The sequence below is a fragment of the Equus asinus genome, chromosome 10 (genome assembly GCF_041296235.1).
Source record: "Equus asinus isolate D_3611 breed Donkey chromosome 10, EquAss-T2T_v2, whole genome shotgun sequence".
Lineage (NCBI taxonomy): Eukaryota > Metazoa > Chordata > Mammalia > Perissodactyla > Equidae > Equus > Equus asinus.
The window spans coordinates 72,823,749-72,844,228 of NC_091799.1; the positions used below are offsets into that span (position 1 = coordinate 72,823,749).

A 20,480-nucleotide genomic window follows, 5' to 3' on the forward strand; every position below is an offset into this window, starting at 1 on the left:
TTTACTTTATATTTATCATGCAGAATTCTTCATTAAATAACATACTTACCATGAAGTTTTAAAAAATCTAGAGCTGCATTCTATATTCCAGATTCCCTTACGTATGACATCATACTTGTTCTGCAACCGCACTTTCTGTCCAGTAGAAATTTAACGTGAATCATGTATGAAATTTGAAATTTTCTAGCAGTTGCATTAAAAAATAAAAAGGAAACCTGAAATTAAGTGTAAAAAATTTTAGCTAAATATTTCTAACATATTATAATTTCAACATGCGATCAATATAAGAACAACGTTAATGAGATAGTTTACATTTTTTTGTATTAAGTCTTCAGAATCTGGTGTATTGTTTTATAGTTACAGTACATCTTGAGTTGGATGCTAAATTTTCCTCAGAAATGCTTGATCTGGATACAGATTTCGTAAAATTTGCAACTGAAAAAGTATGTCCACCTATCCAAGTTTTTTCAAACATAATCTAACATTTTCTAATAACTGAAATGACAGCTTCTAACTTTAAACTTAGATGGTTAAAATTAAATAAATTAAAAATTCTGTTTCTCGGTCACACTAGCCACATTTCTAGTGGTCAATGACTCCATGTGGCTAGTGGCTACCATGTTAGACAAAGTAGCTCTAGGAACAGACTGTATATTTTTAATTATTGGGCTCACATGGTATGTGATTTTTGTGAAATGACAATCTCTTTGAGACTCATTTGGCTCATTTATACTACTCGGTTAATAATGTAACTATTCAATTGGGTTGTTGTTATACTTAAGTGAGAAAACACAATGCATTCAGTAACCATCATGGTCATTATACTACATTTAGACCAGTGGTGCTTACCCTCTTGCTGGTAATGGCTCCTTTGAAAATCTAGTGAAAATCGCCATCTGTCTCACATTAGACACATACACAGCGTACACCTATTTGCATATAACTTCAACAGATTCAGAGCAGCTGCATGAAGTCCATTGACACCTTCCTTAAGTATCTTTAGGCCCCAGGTTTACAATGCTTATTTTTTATTAATTGTTGTATATATTCAGTCACCAATACCCCATTATTCCCCTTCATCATTTGTGACTATGTCATGGAGTCATTAGAGGAAATGAGTTCATGTTGACCAGGAGGTTATTTATCAATATCACTCTAAATCATTTAATTATGCTTCAAGATCTCATTTGTTTTCCTCTATATTTACCTTTTACGCTAATTTCTGGTGCAGAGGAAATGCTTCTTATTTACCTGACATATAAATGAATGTTGGTAATTGAAGATGAAATTCAATTAGTCTTGTACATAAAAGAAATATTATGTTACTTAGTTTTCACAAAATTTTTGACTAATTATTGTTAAAGCAGCTATATTTCCAAAGCAATTAATCACATATAATAAACACAAACAAGACCTTTTTTGCTTATTTTTTAACTAGTATCACTTTTTTTTTTTTTGAGGAAGATTAGTCCTGAGCTAACATCTGCCTCCAATCCTCCTCTTTTTGCTGAGGAAGACTGGCCCTGAGCTAACATCCATGCCCATATTCCTCTACTTTATATGTGGGATGTCTACCACAGCATGGCTTGACAAGAGGTACCATGTCTGCACCCGGGATCGGAACCGACAAACCCCAGGCCACCAAAGTGGAACATGTGCACTTAACTGCTGCGCCACCAGGCCAGCCCCTAGACACACATATTTTTGAAGAATTCCCCAATAGCAAATACATTGACATTTAATAACCTGCCCTGAAAATATGTATACTGCATAAAATATGACATTCAAATTGGTTAAAAATGTAAATAATCTCAGAAATACGTTTAAGCAAAAAGCGATAGATATTAGTCTTAAATGAGTAAAATTTTAGATTAAAAAAGTTATAAAATGCTAAAAGGGACTATTTATCTTTATTCTAAAGCAGAGACAACTGCAAAATCTAAGAGTTTAGGTTAATTCTAGGTGCTAAGCTTTTAGGAGCCAGATAATAGGGAGGCCCTATGGTGGGGTTGAATTCACAATGCTTTGGAAGTCAAATACAATGGTTTGTTTCTGTAGACATATTCTAGCTCTGTGGTCTGGATAATGTATTTCCTCTCTCTAAGCTCTGCAATCTTCTTTCTTTTGTATATGTGGGGAAATAAAACAAAATTCAACTTTATTCTTTGGTTGCTTTCCCAAAAAAATAAATGAGACACAGGCCGGCCCTGGTGGCCTAGTGGTTAAGTTCAACATGCTCCACTTTGGCAGCCCGGGCATGGACCTATACCACTAGTCTGTCAATGGCCATGCTGTGGCGGCAACTCACGTACAAAATAGAGGAAGATTGGCATCAGATGTTAGCTCAGGGCAAATCTTATTCAGAAAAAAAAATTATGAGATACAATATGTGAAGTACCTGCTTATAATGAGTGCTGAATAAAAAATCTTGTTCCCTTTCTCTTTCCTTCCACATTCTATCCTTAACTTGTTGTCAAATTAAATAACAACATTCCTTTGGTGGCTGTGCAGGGGGAACCAGAGATCTCATTGCAGAAACATTTCTTAAAAAGGGAGAAGTAAAGGGCACACGTTGACAGTGTCCCCTATGATGCAAGATGTACCCCCTACAAACAACAACAAATAGTGGTCTCCTTCTCTTTTCTTGCATTCCCTTCCTGTAGAGTTCGAAGATGTCAAATTCTATTGATTTAAGAAGCCAGTCAGATAGCCTAATTGTATGAAGCAGCATGATATCAAATACAGACGTGTTTTACAAACTGTGGCAAATCAGAGCATGCATGCCGTTTGCATGTTGCATATAAAGGCATTCAAATTCAGATTTTTAAAAATAATTGCTGTGGCAGAAATAAAAACAGCCAAGTATGTAGCCATCATTTTGCCACTTCACAATCAAGAGGTGTGCATGTCAGGCTCTCAAAATGTGTAAAGTTCAAAAGAACAAATTTATGGTTAACATTGATATCTGCAGGGTTTGTGGTCATTCTAGATATGTACCGAGGTAGTATGGCCTGTTAGAACTCATCAAAACTCTAAGTTAAGGCACTGGGCTGCCCAACAAACTGTAGTTCCTCCCCTTGCAAGTGTGTGGTCTTTGGCAGATTATTCAATATCTTCTATAAAATGTGATAGCAATAATATACCTAAGGCATGGGATTTTTGTGAGGATAAAAGAAATTAATACCTATAAAAAATGTAAAGCAATACCTAGAACTCAGCAAGAACTAAATAAATATTGTCTCATTTTTATTATGTACATTCTTAAAATCATTCCCGCCTTAAAGAAACCCTAATACACCCAATTACTCTGTTTTGATTCTAATTAGTCTAGGCTACCGAACTAGAAAAAAAAAAAAAAATAGGGCAACATCAGGACCACTCTTATAGGATGGTCTAGATGGTAAAGTATCATTTGATATAGATTTGATTGTATGTATTTATTTGTTTCTATAGTTGATATAGAAGTCTGCGCATCTGGATGCCATTTGAATGTCTGTCTGACATAAGTTCTTAGAAGGAAGCTCTTGTGTGCTCTGCACAGTCTAAAAATACAGGGTGTGTTGGGTGTAGGAATTTAGCAATGTAACAGCAGCTCTGTTTTGTTAAGATTACTCCATGATTCATTGTTGTAATGATGGTAATTATATTTATAGCTACCATGCTTAAAACTTTCTAGAACTATACTGTGTAGAATGAAATAAGTTGAATGGAGGAAAACTAAATGTTTCACAAAATGGAACTTTCCACAATGATACTTAAGTTATCAATAAAGAATTGTAGTGCTAGAAGGAGCCTTAAAATACTGTTATTCTTTTTAATAATAACCAAAGAAGATATTGCTTAAACTTTCCCGGGGCCTCAGAGTATGCACAATTCCAAAGCACAGATTTATTTTTAAAATAAATCCTTCCCCACGTGATCTAAATATCTCAAATATCGTGTTTCTTGATTGTCATCAGGTTAAACAAACTAGAAATCAAATTACCAACAAAACATTAACGGTAAAAGATACCATTGACAGTGAAAAGGCACGCCACAGACGGGGAGGAGATATTTGCAACGCATATCCCAACAAAGAACTCATGTCAAGACTATAAAAGAAACCCTACAATAAAAAAAAAAATGGGGAAAACTCTTAACTGGTCACTTCACCAAACAGGGTATTCAACTGACCAATAAGCCTATGAAAATGTTCATAATATTAATCGTTGAGAAGATGTAAAATAGAACCACAATGAGAAAAATTTTAAAAACTATAAGATATCTCTATATACCTACCAAGGGCTAAAATTAAAAAGAGTGAGAACATCACATTTTGCCAAGGATGCAGAACAACTGGAACTTCATATATTGCTCGGATGTAAGAAAAATAATACAATCATTTTAGAAAACTTTTTGCAGTATCTACTAAACTTAAATATATACTTACCCTATTATCCAGCAATTCCAACATAAGGTAAATATTCAAGAGAAATCAGTGCATAAGGCACTTCAAGAATGTTCATACCAGCTTTATTTTATTAGCCTAAAACTGGAAATAACCCAAATATTATGAAGAGTAGAATGGATAAATAAACTGTGGCATAGTCATAAAATGAAATACAGCCTGAAACATAAAAAGGATGAACTGCCACCATACAACATGGATGAATCATACTGACATCATGATGAGCTAAAAAAGACAGAAAAGACTACACCGTGTGTGATTCCATTTATGTGAATTTCCAGAACAATTAAAACTGCTCATAGTGACAGAAGTCAGAATAGCTGGAACCTCTGAGGTTGACTGGAAAGGAAAAAAAAGAAGCCTTCTGAGAAACGTTTTTTATGTGGATCCAGGTGGTTATACAGTTGCACATATTTGAAAAAGTCACTTAAGATTTGTGCACTTTTCTATATCTGTGTTATATTTTAAAAAAATACTCTCTACACTGTGACTAAACAATGAACATGAATAATCCTCTCATACTTTAGCAAAACAATGGGCAAGACGACTGAAAGAGAAGACTTTCACATGGGAAATAAACTGATTTTATGTAAAAGAAGATCAAATGCAGGGTTCTTCATTGTTGTTGTTTGATTGTTGTATTATGCTGGTTTTTTAATAGATAAACTTGATTTATTTGGAATTTAAACAGGAGATTTGTCTACTTTCTCCTACTTTTTAATTTACTCAATCATTTCTTTATATAAGTATGGGTTCACAGTTATTTATTTTATACTTTGGGGTTAATCTACTACAACATTATTTTGTTACTCAAATTGTACAGTTTTGGCTATTAGTAGCTTTTCTTCAGTTGGTCTCTTTGAAAAACCCTCATCATTGTGGAGATTTTTTTGTTGATGTTTTTCTTTGTTTGATTTTTAGCACTTTTATACTTTCTGGTACTGCAAGATGCTCCAAGAAAGAAGTAATTACATTTTTTTAAAGTGCTGATGGTATTATTAAGGTCAGGGCTATTTAATGCATATAGACAATACTCCTAACTCAGGCCAGACTTATTGCTAAAAAGGCCATTATAACAACTGCCATAAAGAATCTGGACAGAGATTAGAGATGTTAATAACTGTGTGTTTTATTTAAGTCAATGTGATATGAGGAGCTGTGATTGATGGAGGAGGAGCTTTAAAAGTCTTGTTTTACTTATGGAGAGATATTAATAACTTAATTAAATATGTTCTTTCTAAGAAAATGTGCTATAAAGAATGTGATTGATGGATAAGAGCTTTTAAAAGTTTTGCTTCACCTCTAGACTCAGATTATAGTTTCAGTTAAACTATACACCCTCAGAGAAGGCAACTTTCTTGGGAGAAGGGAGGACTTTTACATGCAAATCAGTTTCTGTCTCATTACATCTTTTCCTAGCAAATGGTTGTTAGAATTTACAGTTTCGTCAAATAGTCTTCATGTGGAGGTAAAAGTGCCACAGAAAGAAAGAAAATGAATGGATTTGTTCAAGTGATAACAATAATATGAAATTATCTCTGCAGTGTTATAATCAAGGTGGTTCTAACGGGTGCACCTGAATCTGTAATGCATCATAGAAAAAGAACTATTCATATAAATAAAGACCAGTTTAATTGTTGACAAAATATACTTCCAATTATTTTCTAAAATAAAAGAGAAAAAATGAAGAGAAAAATTTGTATAGTTCAACTCAAAGAACATAGATGAAAGGATTCTCTCTTTATTATTACTGTTTGAAAACTCTTATTTTCTCTGCAACCTGATTTATTTCCAGTTTCCTATACAATATTCTTCTATGTCATTTTCCATGTGAAATCTTTACGTCTCAAACAACCCATCCAGTCATTTTAATGACATATCTCTGCTTCTAATTCATGTGGTTGTCGTGAGTACCTTGAGTGGTTCAGCTTTTATGTTCATGTGGTTTTTGTATAGAAGTATGTTGAATAGCAAAAAGCACATTTTTATGCACTTAAGACTTGTTTCTCAAGCTATTTTCTTGAGAAAGCATTCTAAGAGTTTTGAGCAACTACCTCCCAATAGGAATCAAACTAGGCTTTGTGAGCACCTTTTTTCCACTCCTGAAACTCCGTCTTCCTTTCCTTTTATTCCCACTCCTTCCTTTCCCTTCCCTTTCCTCCTCCCTTCCATCCATGCATGCATATTTATTGAGCACTTACCATATGCTGAACCTTGTTGTAGTCCCCCACCCCACTATAGGTCTTCAGCACCAGTTAAAACTGGACACAAATTGCCCTAGATACAGCCACACATGGAGTCAGCTGTGCATTCTTTGGGCTTGAATGATACTGCACCAAGTACCATATGTAGTATCTTTCTATCGTTTCTGTTGCTATGTTCACTTTCTGGTTATTGCTGCTGATTTTTAAACATTGTTGCCATCCTCCATGAAGCCCCAGTCTTAGAGACACTTCTCTGCTCTGCTGAAGTCACAAGATATTGTTTTCCATGGTGGACCCAAAATTTTGTGCCCTCTGTATCAGCTGGAGTTTTTTTTACCTATCCTGGGATAATATCAAGTCATTTGATGAAGGACGATTAGGGAAATTTTCTTTCTCAGTCTGGGAATCTAGAAGTTTGTTTAACACGTTTTCCCCAAGCAGGAATTCAGATCTCAGACTCTGTTAATACCTCCAAATCTTTCTGCACTTTTTCCACCTCTTAACAGATGTTACCTCAGTTTTTATGTCTTTTAGGCAAGAGCACAAATTTAGGTTCAACCCTAGAAAATTTGGGGGCTCATTAGAAAAGGAATTTCTGAGAAATGGGATTGAGGTAAAATTTAGATCCCCATTATTTATTCTGTTACGTATCTTACTTGCAAGATTAAACATGGTTGGTCCCATATCCATATTTTGGTCCAGAGGGACAGAACTGTGTCTAATCCATAGAATGAATCCACAGAAGGAAATCAAACATGTAGATCTTCTATGGAATTGGCCTGATCCCAGAAATAAAACAAACAATTCAAGAAAAGGAAAATATGGCCTCTCTCCAGTCCAAGACTTCAATGGAAATCCAGGAGGCACTGGAAAGAATGATTTTCTGATCTAGCCCAGAAACAGATTGAATTTATAACTATAGCTTATAGTTAGTCTTCGTTGTGTAACCTTTCTCTGCACTGTCTGTTGTCCTCACTTTAGTGTGAATAACATTAAGAAAAAACGTCAAAATGCTGTTGTCTGGCAGCTGGGCCCTTGTTTCAGAATTCCTGTCAGTAGGTGCAAGTTAGATTGTTCAATACAGTGGAGCACAGAAGCAGTCATGTCAGAGCTAACAGGAAGTGATGTGGCTTCCTTTCTTCACAAAGAAAAAGATAAAAGGGAGACTAAGACTCTTCCACATTTTAGTTCTAATTTTATATAAAGAAGAATAAGGGTATGGGAAATTATAAAAGGTAAGATGTATATATTTAATTCACATTTATTGAATGTTCATTTTATGTCTATAATATATTAGATGTGGGGAATAAAAAATTTCAACACAAAAATAAAACATAATTCCTGGCTTTGAGGAGATATATAGATTATTAGAATTTATGTATTTTGGTTTCTGAATTTCGATTGTGATATTATGCTATATATAGATTTTAAAAATTTCAGCAGGTGTTTTTCTTCCAGATATGATTAATATCTCTCTTAATATTTGTTTATTCTTGTTGTCTTTAGGAGATAGTCAACTTCAACTGTCGGAAACTAGTGGCTACGATGCCTCTTTTTGCTAACGCGGATCCTAATTTTGTGACTGCCATGCTGAGCAAGTTGAGATTTGAGGTGTTTCAACCTGGAGATTATATCATACGAGAAGGAGCTGTGGGTAAAAAAATGTATTTCATTCAACATGGTGTTGCTGGTGTCATCACAAAATCCAGTAAAGAAATGAAGCTGACTGATGGCTCTTACTTTGGAGGTTAGTAAAAAGGAGAATGCAACTGAGATGAAATCTAAGTTTCTCGTGATATGTGTCTTTATCAGAATTTTGGAGATGTCCGAATCTTTATTTGTTGGTTTTGAATATGGGCTTGTGTCTGATTCTGATAAAAGTGTCTCTAATGGTATGTTTTCACATTTCTGTGCCACGTGTTCACTGCATGTGCATTTACTACTGTATCAGTGAGACTATCGTTTCATCCTCTTAAACTGGAACCAACTAACAGTGGCTTAAACCAGATGGAAAGCATATTTTTCTCTCATGCAGAAGTCCCAGTAGGGTCAGATGGTTCTCCCAAAGACAGTTTTCAGGAACCCAGATTTCAGTTTGTTTGTTTGCCATCTTCTAGAGTGTTTTTCTCATTTATACAAGAGGAGCTGGTTCCTTTCTATCATGGTTCAATATATGGCCCACAGAAGGTGGAAGAGGGGACAGAGGAAGCGAAGAGTGAGCAGCTTCCCTTTAGATGTGTGCCCAGAATTGCCAACATCACTGCTATTCGCATCCGATTGGCCAGAATTTAGTTACAAGGGCACCTCTAGGTGTAAGGGAGGCTGGGAAATGTAGCCTCTAGTTGAAAGGTATATTAGCCGGGTTCTCCAGAGAAACAGGACCCTTAGGATATATATACCCCAAAGGAGATTTATTATGAGGAATTGACTTATGTAAATATGGAGACTGACAAGTTCTATGATCTGCTGTCTGCAGGCTGGAGACTCAGGAAAGCCGGTGGTATAATTCAGTCCCATATCAGACTGAGAACCAGGGGAGCTCTTGGTTTTTAAAGTTTCTTAGACTTTCCTTGTTTTTGGTGAACTTGACAGTTTTGAGGAGCACTGGTAAGGTATCATACAGAATGTCCCTCAATTAGGATTTGCCTGATGATTTTCTCATCATTAGATTGGGGTAGGATTTTGGAGGACTGCTATTTGGAAGCTAGTCACTACGCACAGCCCACAACTAAGGACTGGGGAATAACACTCCACCTCCTTAAGGGAAGAATATGCACATAAATTATTCGAAATTTTTTTAAACAGAAAACTTATTTACTCTCTCACATTTATTTGTTTATTAAATCCTTTTTTTTATATCAGTAAAGACTCATGGATATTTATTTCATAATTTGGGTTATAATCCAATACTACTTTATTAATTATGCTGCCCAAATTGTTCCAGCTTTGGGCATTTGAGCCTCTTTCAGTTGGCCCATGTGTACCTTTGAAATATCCCCATTATTGTGGGTTTGGGGTTTTTTTAAGATTTTTTTCCTATTTTCTAGCACCATGAGATGTTCCAGGCTCATCTTGTATATTTACTACCCTGTCTTAGAATCAGCCGTTTCTCCAAAGATCCCTGGTTCCTTTGATTGGATAGTGGTTTTAGAAACTAAGAGCTGGACACTAGATGTGCTCATTGCTACTGGACTATAATTACTTTTAGGCCCTCTCCACTGATAAGGCAAAGATATACATATATATATGTATTTACTAACCTGTATATATACACATATCTATAAATATTTCTAAGTGTAGCCATCTATAACCATATTAAGCTAAATATGAGTCCATACTTTTATTTCCAACTCTAATGCATTACCACCTGGATTATTCTAGCCTCCTTCCCTTGCTTATCTGTAATACTCCACTTACTCCACAGTAAGAAATCTGTTTCCCACAATCGCCCATCCATCTACTTAGTTGTCCAAGTCTAGTATACATGTATAGTGGTTTTAGAATTGCTAATGCATACATCCATGGGAAATAATTTTATCAACTAGAGTACAAGTCTTGTGTCCAATTCCTTTTGCCTCTCCATTCATTTGCAAAGACAGGTCAGCATCTTATTCCGTTCAATGAGATTGTTTCATACATTTGTAATACATTTATTTTCTTTTGTTGTATTCTGCATTCCATCCTGAGAACTCCTGACTTTGTAAATTATTTTTTTGGTTTGCATACCATAAGATTTAATTTTTGCACTGTAAAGTTTTACAGGTCTTGACAAATGCTTACTGTCTTGCATTCACCATTATGGTATTATATAGTTTTACCACCTCAGAAAAGTCTTTGTGCATCAACTATTCAACCTTTCCCTGCTCCCAAATCTATGGTAACCACTGATCTGTTTACTACCTCAATAGTTTTGCCTTGTCTCAACTATCATATAATTAGAATCATATAGTATATAGTATTGTTTTTCTTTAAATGTCAAACTCTGATTGTTAATTTCTGTACTACAGGAAATTGAGTTTTGTATATTAATCGTTGATCCAGTGACTATGCTATACTCACTTATGAGTTATAGGATTTGGGTCAATTCTTTGAGATTTTCTCTATAGACAGTCTTGTCATCTACAAATAGAGCCTATGTTATTTCTTCATTTCCAATCCGTATACCTTTTATTATCTTTTCTTTTCTTATTTCACTGGCAAGGACTTCCAGTACCATGTTGAATTGGAATGGTGAGAGTGAACAGAGTTGTCCTGATCTTTCGTTAGTCCTCATAGAGAATTTTTTCCTCATAATTTTAGAGTAAGCATCCACTTTCTCACTATTAAGTATGATACTATTTGAAAGTTTTTTTATAGGTATTCCTTATCAAATTGAGGAAGTTCACCCCTATTACTTTTCTGAGAGTTATTGGTTTTTTTAAATCATAAAAGGATTCTGCATATTGTCATTTTTTTCACTGCCAATTTTGTGATCATATGTGCTTTTTCTTCTTTAGCCTGTTGTGGTAGATTACATTGATTGAATTTGATTTTGAATGTTGAACCAGCCTTGCATGCCTAAAATACATTTTTAATGTACAAAAAGTGCAGTAAAATGTGTGAAAATTGTTGGATTCAATTATATAATATTTTTATCACAAATTTTATATCTCTGTTCATGAGAGACACAGCTCTGTACATTTTCTTTCCTGTAATATGTTTTTCTGGTTTTTGTATTAGGGTAATTCTCACTTCAGAGAATGGAATAGGAAGTGTTCTCTCTGCTTCTCTTTTCTGGAAAAGATTGTGAAAAGTTTGTATCATTGCTTCTTTAAATATTTCATAAAATTCACTAGTGAAAGCATCTGGTTATTCATATTTTACAAGGTTATTAATTATTGATTCAATTTCTTTAATAGATATAGGGATATTCAGGTTATCTACTTCTCATTATGTGAGTCTCATTAGTTTGTCCTTGCAGGAATGGATCCCTTTCATCTAAATTATTAAATTTGTGGGCATAGAGACGTTTGTAGTATTCTTTAATTATCCTTTTTAATGTTCCCAGGATCAGTAGTGATGATCACTCTTTCACATTGGATGTTGATAATTTGTTTCTTCTCTCATTTTGTTTCTTGACTAGCTCTCCTAGAAAAATTTTTTGAAATCTTTTCAAGAGCTAGATTTTGCTTTCCTTGGTTTTCTTCACCATTTTCTGTATTCAATTTTATTGATTTCTGCTCTGATTTTTATGATTTCCTGATTCTTCTTGCTTTAAGCTTAAATTACTTCTTTCCCTAATTTGCTAAGATGAAGCTTTGATTATCGATTTTATATATTTCTTCCTTTCTATATATGTATTTCATGCTATATGCTATAAATCCCTCTCTAAGCATTGCTTTTCCTGCCTCCCAAATATTTGATGTCATATTTTAATTTTCTCTAGTTCAAAATATTTGTTTAATTTATGTTGAGATTTCTTCCTCAACCTATGTGCTATTTAAAGTGTTTTATGGGGCCAGCTCTGGGGCACAGCTGTTAAGTTCGCATGTTCCACTTCGGCAACCTGGGGTTTGCCGGTTCTGATCCCGGTGCAGACCTATGCACCACTCATCAAGCCATGCTATGGCAGGTGTCCCACATATAAAATAGAGTAAGATGGGCACAGATGTTAGCTCAGGGCCAATCTTTCTCAGCAAAAAGAGGAGGATTGGTGGCAAATGTTAGCTCAGGGCTAATCTTCCTCAAAAAAAAAAAGAAAAAAAAGTTTTTTCAATATTTGGGGATTTTCCAGCTATCTTTCTGTTGTCAATTTCTAGTTTAATTATGCTGAGGCATGAGAATTTATTTTGCATGATTTCCATTACTTTTTATCTGCTAACTTGTATTTTATGGCTCTGAATCCTGGTAAATGTTCCATGTGAACTTGAGGAAAATATGTATTCTGCTATTATTGGATGGAGCATTCTATAAATGTCAATTAGATCAAGTTTATTGATGATGCAGTTCAGGCCAACTATATCCTTGCTGGTTTTTGACCTGCTTGATCTATCAATTACTAAAAGAGGGGTGTTGAAGTCTCCAATTATAATAGTGAATTCATCTATTTCTCTTTGCAGCTCTATTAGTTTTTTCCACATGTGTTTTGACATCCTATTATTGGGTGCATACATGTTTAGGATTATTATATCTTCTTGGAGAATTGACCCTTTCATCATTACATAATACCCTGCTTTATGCAGGCAAAATTATCTGATAATTTTTCTTGTCCTGAAATCTGCTTTGTCTGAAACTAATATAGCTACTCTAGCTTTCTTGTGATCAGTATTAACATGATATATCTTTCTATAGCCCTTTGCTTTTTTTTCTTTTTTAAATTGTGGTAAAATGCACAAACTAAAATTTGTCATCTTAACCATTTTTAAGTGTATGGTTCAGTGGTATTGAATACATTCATAATGTACGACCATTACCACCATCCATCTACAGAGCTCTTTTCATTGTAAAACTGCAACTCTATACCCATTAAACAATAAATCCTATTCCCTTTTTCCTCCCAGTCATTGGCAGCCACCATTCTATTTTCCATCTCTATGATTTTTTACTACTCTAAGTACCTCACACAAGTGGAATTGTATAGCATTTATATTTTTGTGACTGACTCATTTCACTTAGCATAATGTCTTCCAGGTTCATCCACGTTATAGCATATGTCAGAATTTCTTTTCTGTTTAAGGCTTAATAATATTCTATTGTATGTATATATATATATATTTATATATATATACCACATTTTATTTATTCATTCATCCACTGATAGATAACTGAGTTGCTTCCATATTTTAGCTATTGTGAGTAATGCTGCTATGAACATAGGTATACAAATATCTCTTTGAGACCCTGTTTTCAATTCTTTTAAGTATATACCCAGAAGTGGAATTGCTGGATCATATGGTAATTCTATTTTTAACTTTTTGGAGAATGCTTGTACTATTTTCCATAACAGCTGTACAATTTTACATTCTCATCAAGAGTGCACAAGTGTTCCAATTTCTCCACATCTTCATCAACACTTATGTTTTGTTTTTTGATAATAACCTTTCTGATAGGTGTGAAGTGGTATCTTATTGTAGTTTTGATTTGCATTTCCCTAATGATTAGTGACATTGAGCATTTTTTTTCATGTGTTTATTGGCCATTGGTATATCTTCTTTGGAGAAATGTCTATCCAAGTCCTTTGCCCATTTTGGAATCAGGTTGTTTGTTGCTAATTTTTAGGAGTTCTCTATATATTTCTGATATCAATCTTTTATCAGATATATGATTTGTAAATATTTTATCCCATTTTGTAGATTGCCTTTTTATTCTGTTGATAGTGTCTTTTGATGCACAAATTTTCTAAATTTTCATGAAGTCTAATTTTTCTAATTTTTCTTTGATTGCTGTGCCTTTCTTTGCCAAGAAATCATTGCCAAATCCAATGTTGTGAAGATGTGCCCTATGTCTGCCCTATGTTTTGTTCTTTGAATTCATTCAAAGGGAGCAAAGACTTCCAAGCATGTCAGAACTAAAACCAGAAGTTCCCTTATATTTGTTTAATCTCTAAATCTATAATATATCTCTTTTCTTCTTCTTAATACTGTTCTTTTCTGTTTTGTCACTTTTTTAATGTCTCATTTACATTAAATATTTATTATTTTTGTGGTCTTTTCAAAAAAACAGTTTTTATTTTCATTTCTTTTTTATTTCAATAATTTATGCATTTTTTCTTTTTGAAATCTTTTCTTCCATTTCTTTTAATTTTTTAGTTTTTGCTTTTTGTCTTTTAGCTTCTTGAATTTAAAAAAGTAGCATATTTATTTTTAACCATTCTTCATTTGGTGACTGTAATTTGAGTACACATAAATCTGACTATACTGTTTGGCCAAACTCCATTGCATTTTTTTATATAGTGATTTATTATGCATTATTTCTAAATAGAGTGCACTTTAAGTCTAGATTTATTATGTAATACATGAGTTATCTTTTATTTAAATTATTTTCAAAAATTTTAAATGGAAACTTTTGGAGAGGGGATGGTGGGGAGAAAGAAGCCCATGTTTGAATAGGAGAATTACAGAATATCAGATATGTTAAAAGATAAATTGTATTGATAATAAGTGATGAATAAGAAAGATGATAAGATTAAAGGAGATTTATTTTAAGAAGAGTGAAATGTTCTACAATTACTAAACAGCTATAAAAATTAAAATGTAATTCTATATAGAATATATATATTTTATCCATTCTCCTAAATGTCTTAAGATGTAAATGATCAACTCTAAATTTAGCTTTATAAAATTTCCAGTGTAGGCATCCCACGTTTCAACAATGTAACAAATATTTCCCCTATAGTTTATTCCTATAAGAGTCAAATATCTGCTTATTCAACCCAATCACTTCAATAAGAAATTCTGTAAAATAATATTTTGTTTTGGTTCACTGCTTTCAGCCTTATTTGCATCTTCACTATGATGACCTGAAGTGGCTGTTAGTGGACCTCAGGGTACTGAAAGCACAAGTCTTTGATGGACAGTTTATGGAAAAAAAATAGGTCTGCATTGCTTTCCATTCTCTCACACATAACAATTGATGTTTGTTTGATTTAAACACCAGAGAAGATATTGAAAGGCAGTTAGAATCTAACAATAATAAATTGTACTTATGCAGCATGTTAGAATTTATAATTCATACCTCTTTAAGTATTTAATATAAAATTTTGAAATGAATAGATTTCTGTAGTATACTGATTTTATATTTGGGTAAGCTGCGTGTGGCGAGTTCATAGTATTGTTAAGAAGAAGAGCCAAGCATCAATTGAGGAATGCTCATCCCACTCTTCTAAACTGTCCGAGTTAAATAAACATAATCAGTGCACATAGCAGACTCCAAGTAAAAGGTGAGCAAAATAGTAAGATAAGGAGACTTATTCAAAGAAAGATCAAATTCAGAGTTTTGTGTTCTGTGCCTAACTTGATTTATTTCTACAATAATACACGATAATGTTTCTAGATCAGCACAGATTTTTTTTTTAACCCAGAGAAGTTTTTTGGTTTTTGTTTTTGTGTGTATGTGTCGAGGTTGGGGAGACGGTGTGTTAGATCAGCTCGCCACATTCAGCACTCTCACCAACAGAGGGCCCAAGTAACCTTCTAGGAGAGAGAGTGTGAGAAAATGAACACAGAATAAGTGCCTATTGTGTATTAGGCACATTCATGGGTCCTGGGGATACAGCACTGAGCAAAACAGACACAATTCCCCACAGTCCTGGTGTTTATTTTAGTGGGTACTTATTTTAGACAGAAGAATTTAATAAAGAAACCTGGAAATTGCTGAGATATTAAACCACATTATCAGATGGTGATAAATGCTTTGGCGAAAGTTAAAGCAGGGAAGCAGGATCAGGAACGCTTCCTTGCCCATCGGCCATATGGGATTAGAGTTTGGGCATGTGGGATTGCCTGGGAGTCCCAGGCTTCCTCTTGAGATTGATGGTGAGTGGGCATAAAGCCACTAATGAGATTGGTCCTCGTGGCTCAGGCCAAGTGGATGGTGAGGCAGTGAGTTTTGGGTGCTAAAGGAGTGAGGGTCTTGCTTGTAGGAAAAGGAGTATTTAGACTTTTCTTGACTCCTCCTATGAGGAAAATTTTATAATTCTCCTCTTACATATGCAAAAAATGAGCCTCAGAGGAGTTAAGCAAACTGGCCAAGGCCATGTACCTGAAAAGGGACACAGCCAGCTTTCAAACTCAGCTATGAATCTGAGCCCAAGCCTGTGTTTTGTCCCCTGTACCTCACTGCTTCCTAAGACAAGGCATGATGACCCTCTAGGATGTAAACTTCAAACGTTACCAAGCCTTAGCTTCTCTTCAGAGCCATCCATGGCCCTTTTATACATGCATTTATTAAACTGATTTGTAATCTATTCATGTGTTCTACTTAACCCTCCTATTAAAGTAATCGTGTTATTAATATATTCTCCACTAAGATAAAATGCCACTAATATACCTCACTAAAATTTCAAATGTGTATCTTCATATTCTAAAATTCATGATTTTAAAGAAAATCTTCTGTTTCTCTGATATAATGTGTTTCGTTTTTGTCGTTCGTCTTTCTACACTCAAGTGTCCTAATTGATTCAGTCTCTTAATTTTCCTTTCAACACGTCTGTCCCTTCAGTTCTTATGATATAGTGATGTGAAATAAGCCTTCCAGAAGGAAACTATTTCCCATGATTGTTGCCTTTATAAATCATTTGGTATTAAATGCTGCTTAATGATGTCTAACATTTTGCCAGCCTTGAGGAGACTGCCGGTACTTTATATAGCTAATGTGCATATTTAGGGCTTTTTTTGCCCAAAATGCATTTGGCCAGATAACAGACATCTGGCATTTTTAAATTTAGAGCCACAGATTTTAAAAACCACAGGCAATCCCTGTTTTGGTGACTATTCGTTATCTGTAAGAGGACTGAAGCATCTGCCAATCTGTAGTTTACAGCTTACCTTTAATACATGGTACATTTATAAAAGCTGATACTGATTTTCTAGAAGGTGTGAGGAATCTGTCGATGGCAAATTCACAACTTGATTAGCTCAATTCTCCCATTATATTTAGGAGGAAGAGGAGGCAGCAGCAGAGAAAAACAATGAATCTTTTTATAGATTTTTGTTGCTTTTGTTTTCTTTTGTTTCCTCATTTGTCTCTCCTTAGACCAGGCTAATGAAATGGTTGTTTCAATACTGATAAGACAACTCAGTCAGATCTTTTCACAGGTCTTAGCCCACAAAATACCGGATAATGTACAACCTCAGGGTGAAGCTTTGCTAAGTTTTGGGGGAAGAAAGATGTTAATTCCCATCTGTATCCTCAAGTCACAGTTCTATGATTCTATAAAGTCATGTATAAATGCATCAATGCATAATAAAGGATTAGATCCGAATGTTTGAGACACAATGAAAACCAGGATGAACATTAAGAAGGCCTCTTATTTTCAAGTCATAATGTCTTTCTCTCTTTAATAAAATAGAAAAGGAGGGAGAGGCAAAAGAAAAAGTGAAAACAAAAAAGTCTTGTTACAGTTCTGAGGTTTCCTGTATTCCTGTGGTTGTTCTCAAGGGACCACCTTTTAAAGCTTTGTATAATTAGAGAGGCCAGGCCGTATCTTGAACCTACTAAAATAAAATCTGGAGGCAAGCGTACTTTTTAATTGTCATGCGTAGTTCTAATTCATGCACTTCATTTAAAAAATGTGCCTCAAGCCAGCCCTGATGGCCAAGTGGTTAAAGTTTGGTGCTCTCACCACTTCGGCAGACTGGATTTGTTTCCTGGTTGCAGAACCACACTACCCATCTATCAGTTGCTATGCTCTGGTGGCGGCTCACGTAGAAGGACTTACAACTAAGATATACAACCATGCATTGGGGCTTTGGGGAGGGAAAAAAAAAAAGTGGAAGATTGGCAACAGATGTTAGATCAAGGTGAATCCTTCTCTGCACAAAAAAAAAAAAAGTTTCTCTACCTAGTTCCTAAATTTCAATATCCATCAAAAACTGGGAAAAGTAATTTTCATGGAAAGTGTGGTTCTGTTGCAAGCTGAAACAAATCTAGCAGGTTATGATTTCCTTAAGAATATAAAATTGTTTTGAATATTTTTTAAATGTTCTTTCTCCTTCTTTTGAAAACATAAATTGCTAAATTTTGATTACCAATACACTTTGGTATTCACATTTTACTTGTGTTGTTCAAATGCTCACTTTTGTAATGATAAACTTCGTATATGCTGTTAAAGGAATTTCTGGTAATAACAGATGGAAGGGCTTTTTTTTTCCGTTTTGTATGTGTAGGGGAGGAGGACATTTCCTCTCCCCAAATGGGGGTTCATCTGGCTGGAGAACGAATTAAATTCACATGAGACAGAATAGCAAGAGAAAATTAAACAAAGCTTTATGAGGAACCATGCACCGAAGAAGTGGGGTGCAGGCAGTGGTTATATAGCCCCCAAACGGGGTGTTTCACATGTGATTGAAACGTCCCTCCCACAATAGTCACAAGATTGCCCTGTCGGCACAGTGCTTGATGGACACAGCAGGTAATGGTCTGCTATCTCGGTGGGCGTAGCAGGAGGCAAGTCTATGTCCGGAGCTGGGCGGTCACAGGTGAGCACAGCAGCAATTGGTTCCTAGCCTAAGGAAAGATGCTTAATCCTTAAGGAATGCCAACGTTGGGAGGGGGAGGGAAGTCAGTTACAGGAGGTTACCAGACTAGCACAATAAAATGCAGATTTTAAGTCCTTGCCTTTGGTATTGATTAAGAGTTTTTAGAGAGAAGGTCATCTCCTTTCTTCTTCCTGGTACAGAGAGGGAGGCACCTTTACGGATAGAGATTTACCTTACAAATGTAAACGTGTCCTAACAAAGGGCAAGTTCCATTCCTTAGAGCCTCCTTCCCTGTCCCAGTTTATCAAAAGCAATCAGCCTCAAATAATCCTGATGCCAAAGAGACATATCTTGGGGTGGCCAATTCCAGGTCCCCACATATGCATAACTCGAGAGGTGGAAAGGAGCAGGACGTTCCATCAAGCATAACTGGAGGAAAAACTTTTTAAGCAAGATAGGTATCACCAGTAAGGATAGTCTAAGAGAAAACTACCTACTGGGTTGATGTTTTCCTTAGGGCTGCTCCTTAAAGTAAATCTGCATTAGTGATTTGAGAGTAACAATGGGCTTCTTATTTTGAAGCCCCAGATTTCCCTTTCATGTCTGTATCCCAGGATTTTCAGGAAAGGAGGCTCCAGAACTGTGCTCTTTGTGCTTCTGCAGCTATTCTTCTTTCAAGAAGTTTCATCTGCATTGTGTCCTTTGCCCTTTATATGAAGAAGAATAATATCCAAATCCTTTAACAAAACTCTGTACAGTCTGGCCGAACCTATTTTCCTAATCTCAATTCATACCTTTACCTCCAGAACTCTTAAACCAACCACCCAAGACTCTAGTTCTTACTTAAGCAAGCAAAGGTTATCTTTGCAAAGACTGATCCCTTTGGTTAAAAAAAAATGTCTCTGCACTCTTCAGGCTGATGCTTTGCTTCTCATATTTTTTAAGACATCATTCAAATGTTATTTTTTTAATCTTCCTTGGGCAAATGATTTTTTCTTTCTGCTTTCATAGCACTTTGACCTTAACCTATTATTGAACTCTTTTCATTATTATTTTATATGTCACTCTTCCATATAAGATTATGAATTTTCTGAGCTTAGGTGCTATGATTTATTTCTTCAAATTTAAACCTGCAGCACCAAAGCACAGTGCTTGAACTATCACAGACACTCAGCAAGAAATTACACAATGAGTGAATGGATGGATGGATGGATGAATGGATGATGGATGGATTGATGAATATATTTTTTCTTGTCTCTACTCTTTATCTCTATCTTTTCTCCTATTTTCTCTCCAGGCCTAAAATAAGAAAAGCAGTCAAGCATCCCATTCACTTTGGTATTATACTGTGTTAAACTCATTGTCTTTGTCTCAAGATAGAAAATCAATGCAGAAAATCAATGGAAATAATAATGATGAATTGCAAACTAAACTAAATAAACAAGCCATTACCTATTTCTGAGAAATTCAGTGTTAATATTTAAATTATTTGCTATCTAATTTTAAATTACTTTCTCTATATTTGGGATTAGATAATATAGTTCTAGAATGGTATAAAAGGGTGTTATCTCTCCTCTATTGTTACCTTCTTGGAGATTTTCCAACCTTTGAAAAATCTTTATTTCATGCTAAACCCCAAATATACCTAGGAGT

General features: G+C 34.8%; 1 protein-coding gene across 1 annotated transcript in view; it reads left to right on the forward strand.

Moving 5' to 3' along the window:
- The window catches only part of HCN1 (hyperpolarization activated cyclic nucleotide gated potassium channel 1), a 369,515-nt gene that overhangs the window by 312,053 nt on the left and 36,982 nt on the right, over positions 1 to 20,480 (forward strand). Inside the window, exon 6 of the mRNA XM_044779352.2 lies at positions 8,158 to 8,398. Within this exon, the coding sequence (XP_044635287.1) occupies positions 8,158 to 8,398 (241 nt within the window). The remainder of the gene's footprint in view (positions 1 to 8,157; positions 8,399 to 20,480) is intronic.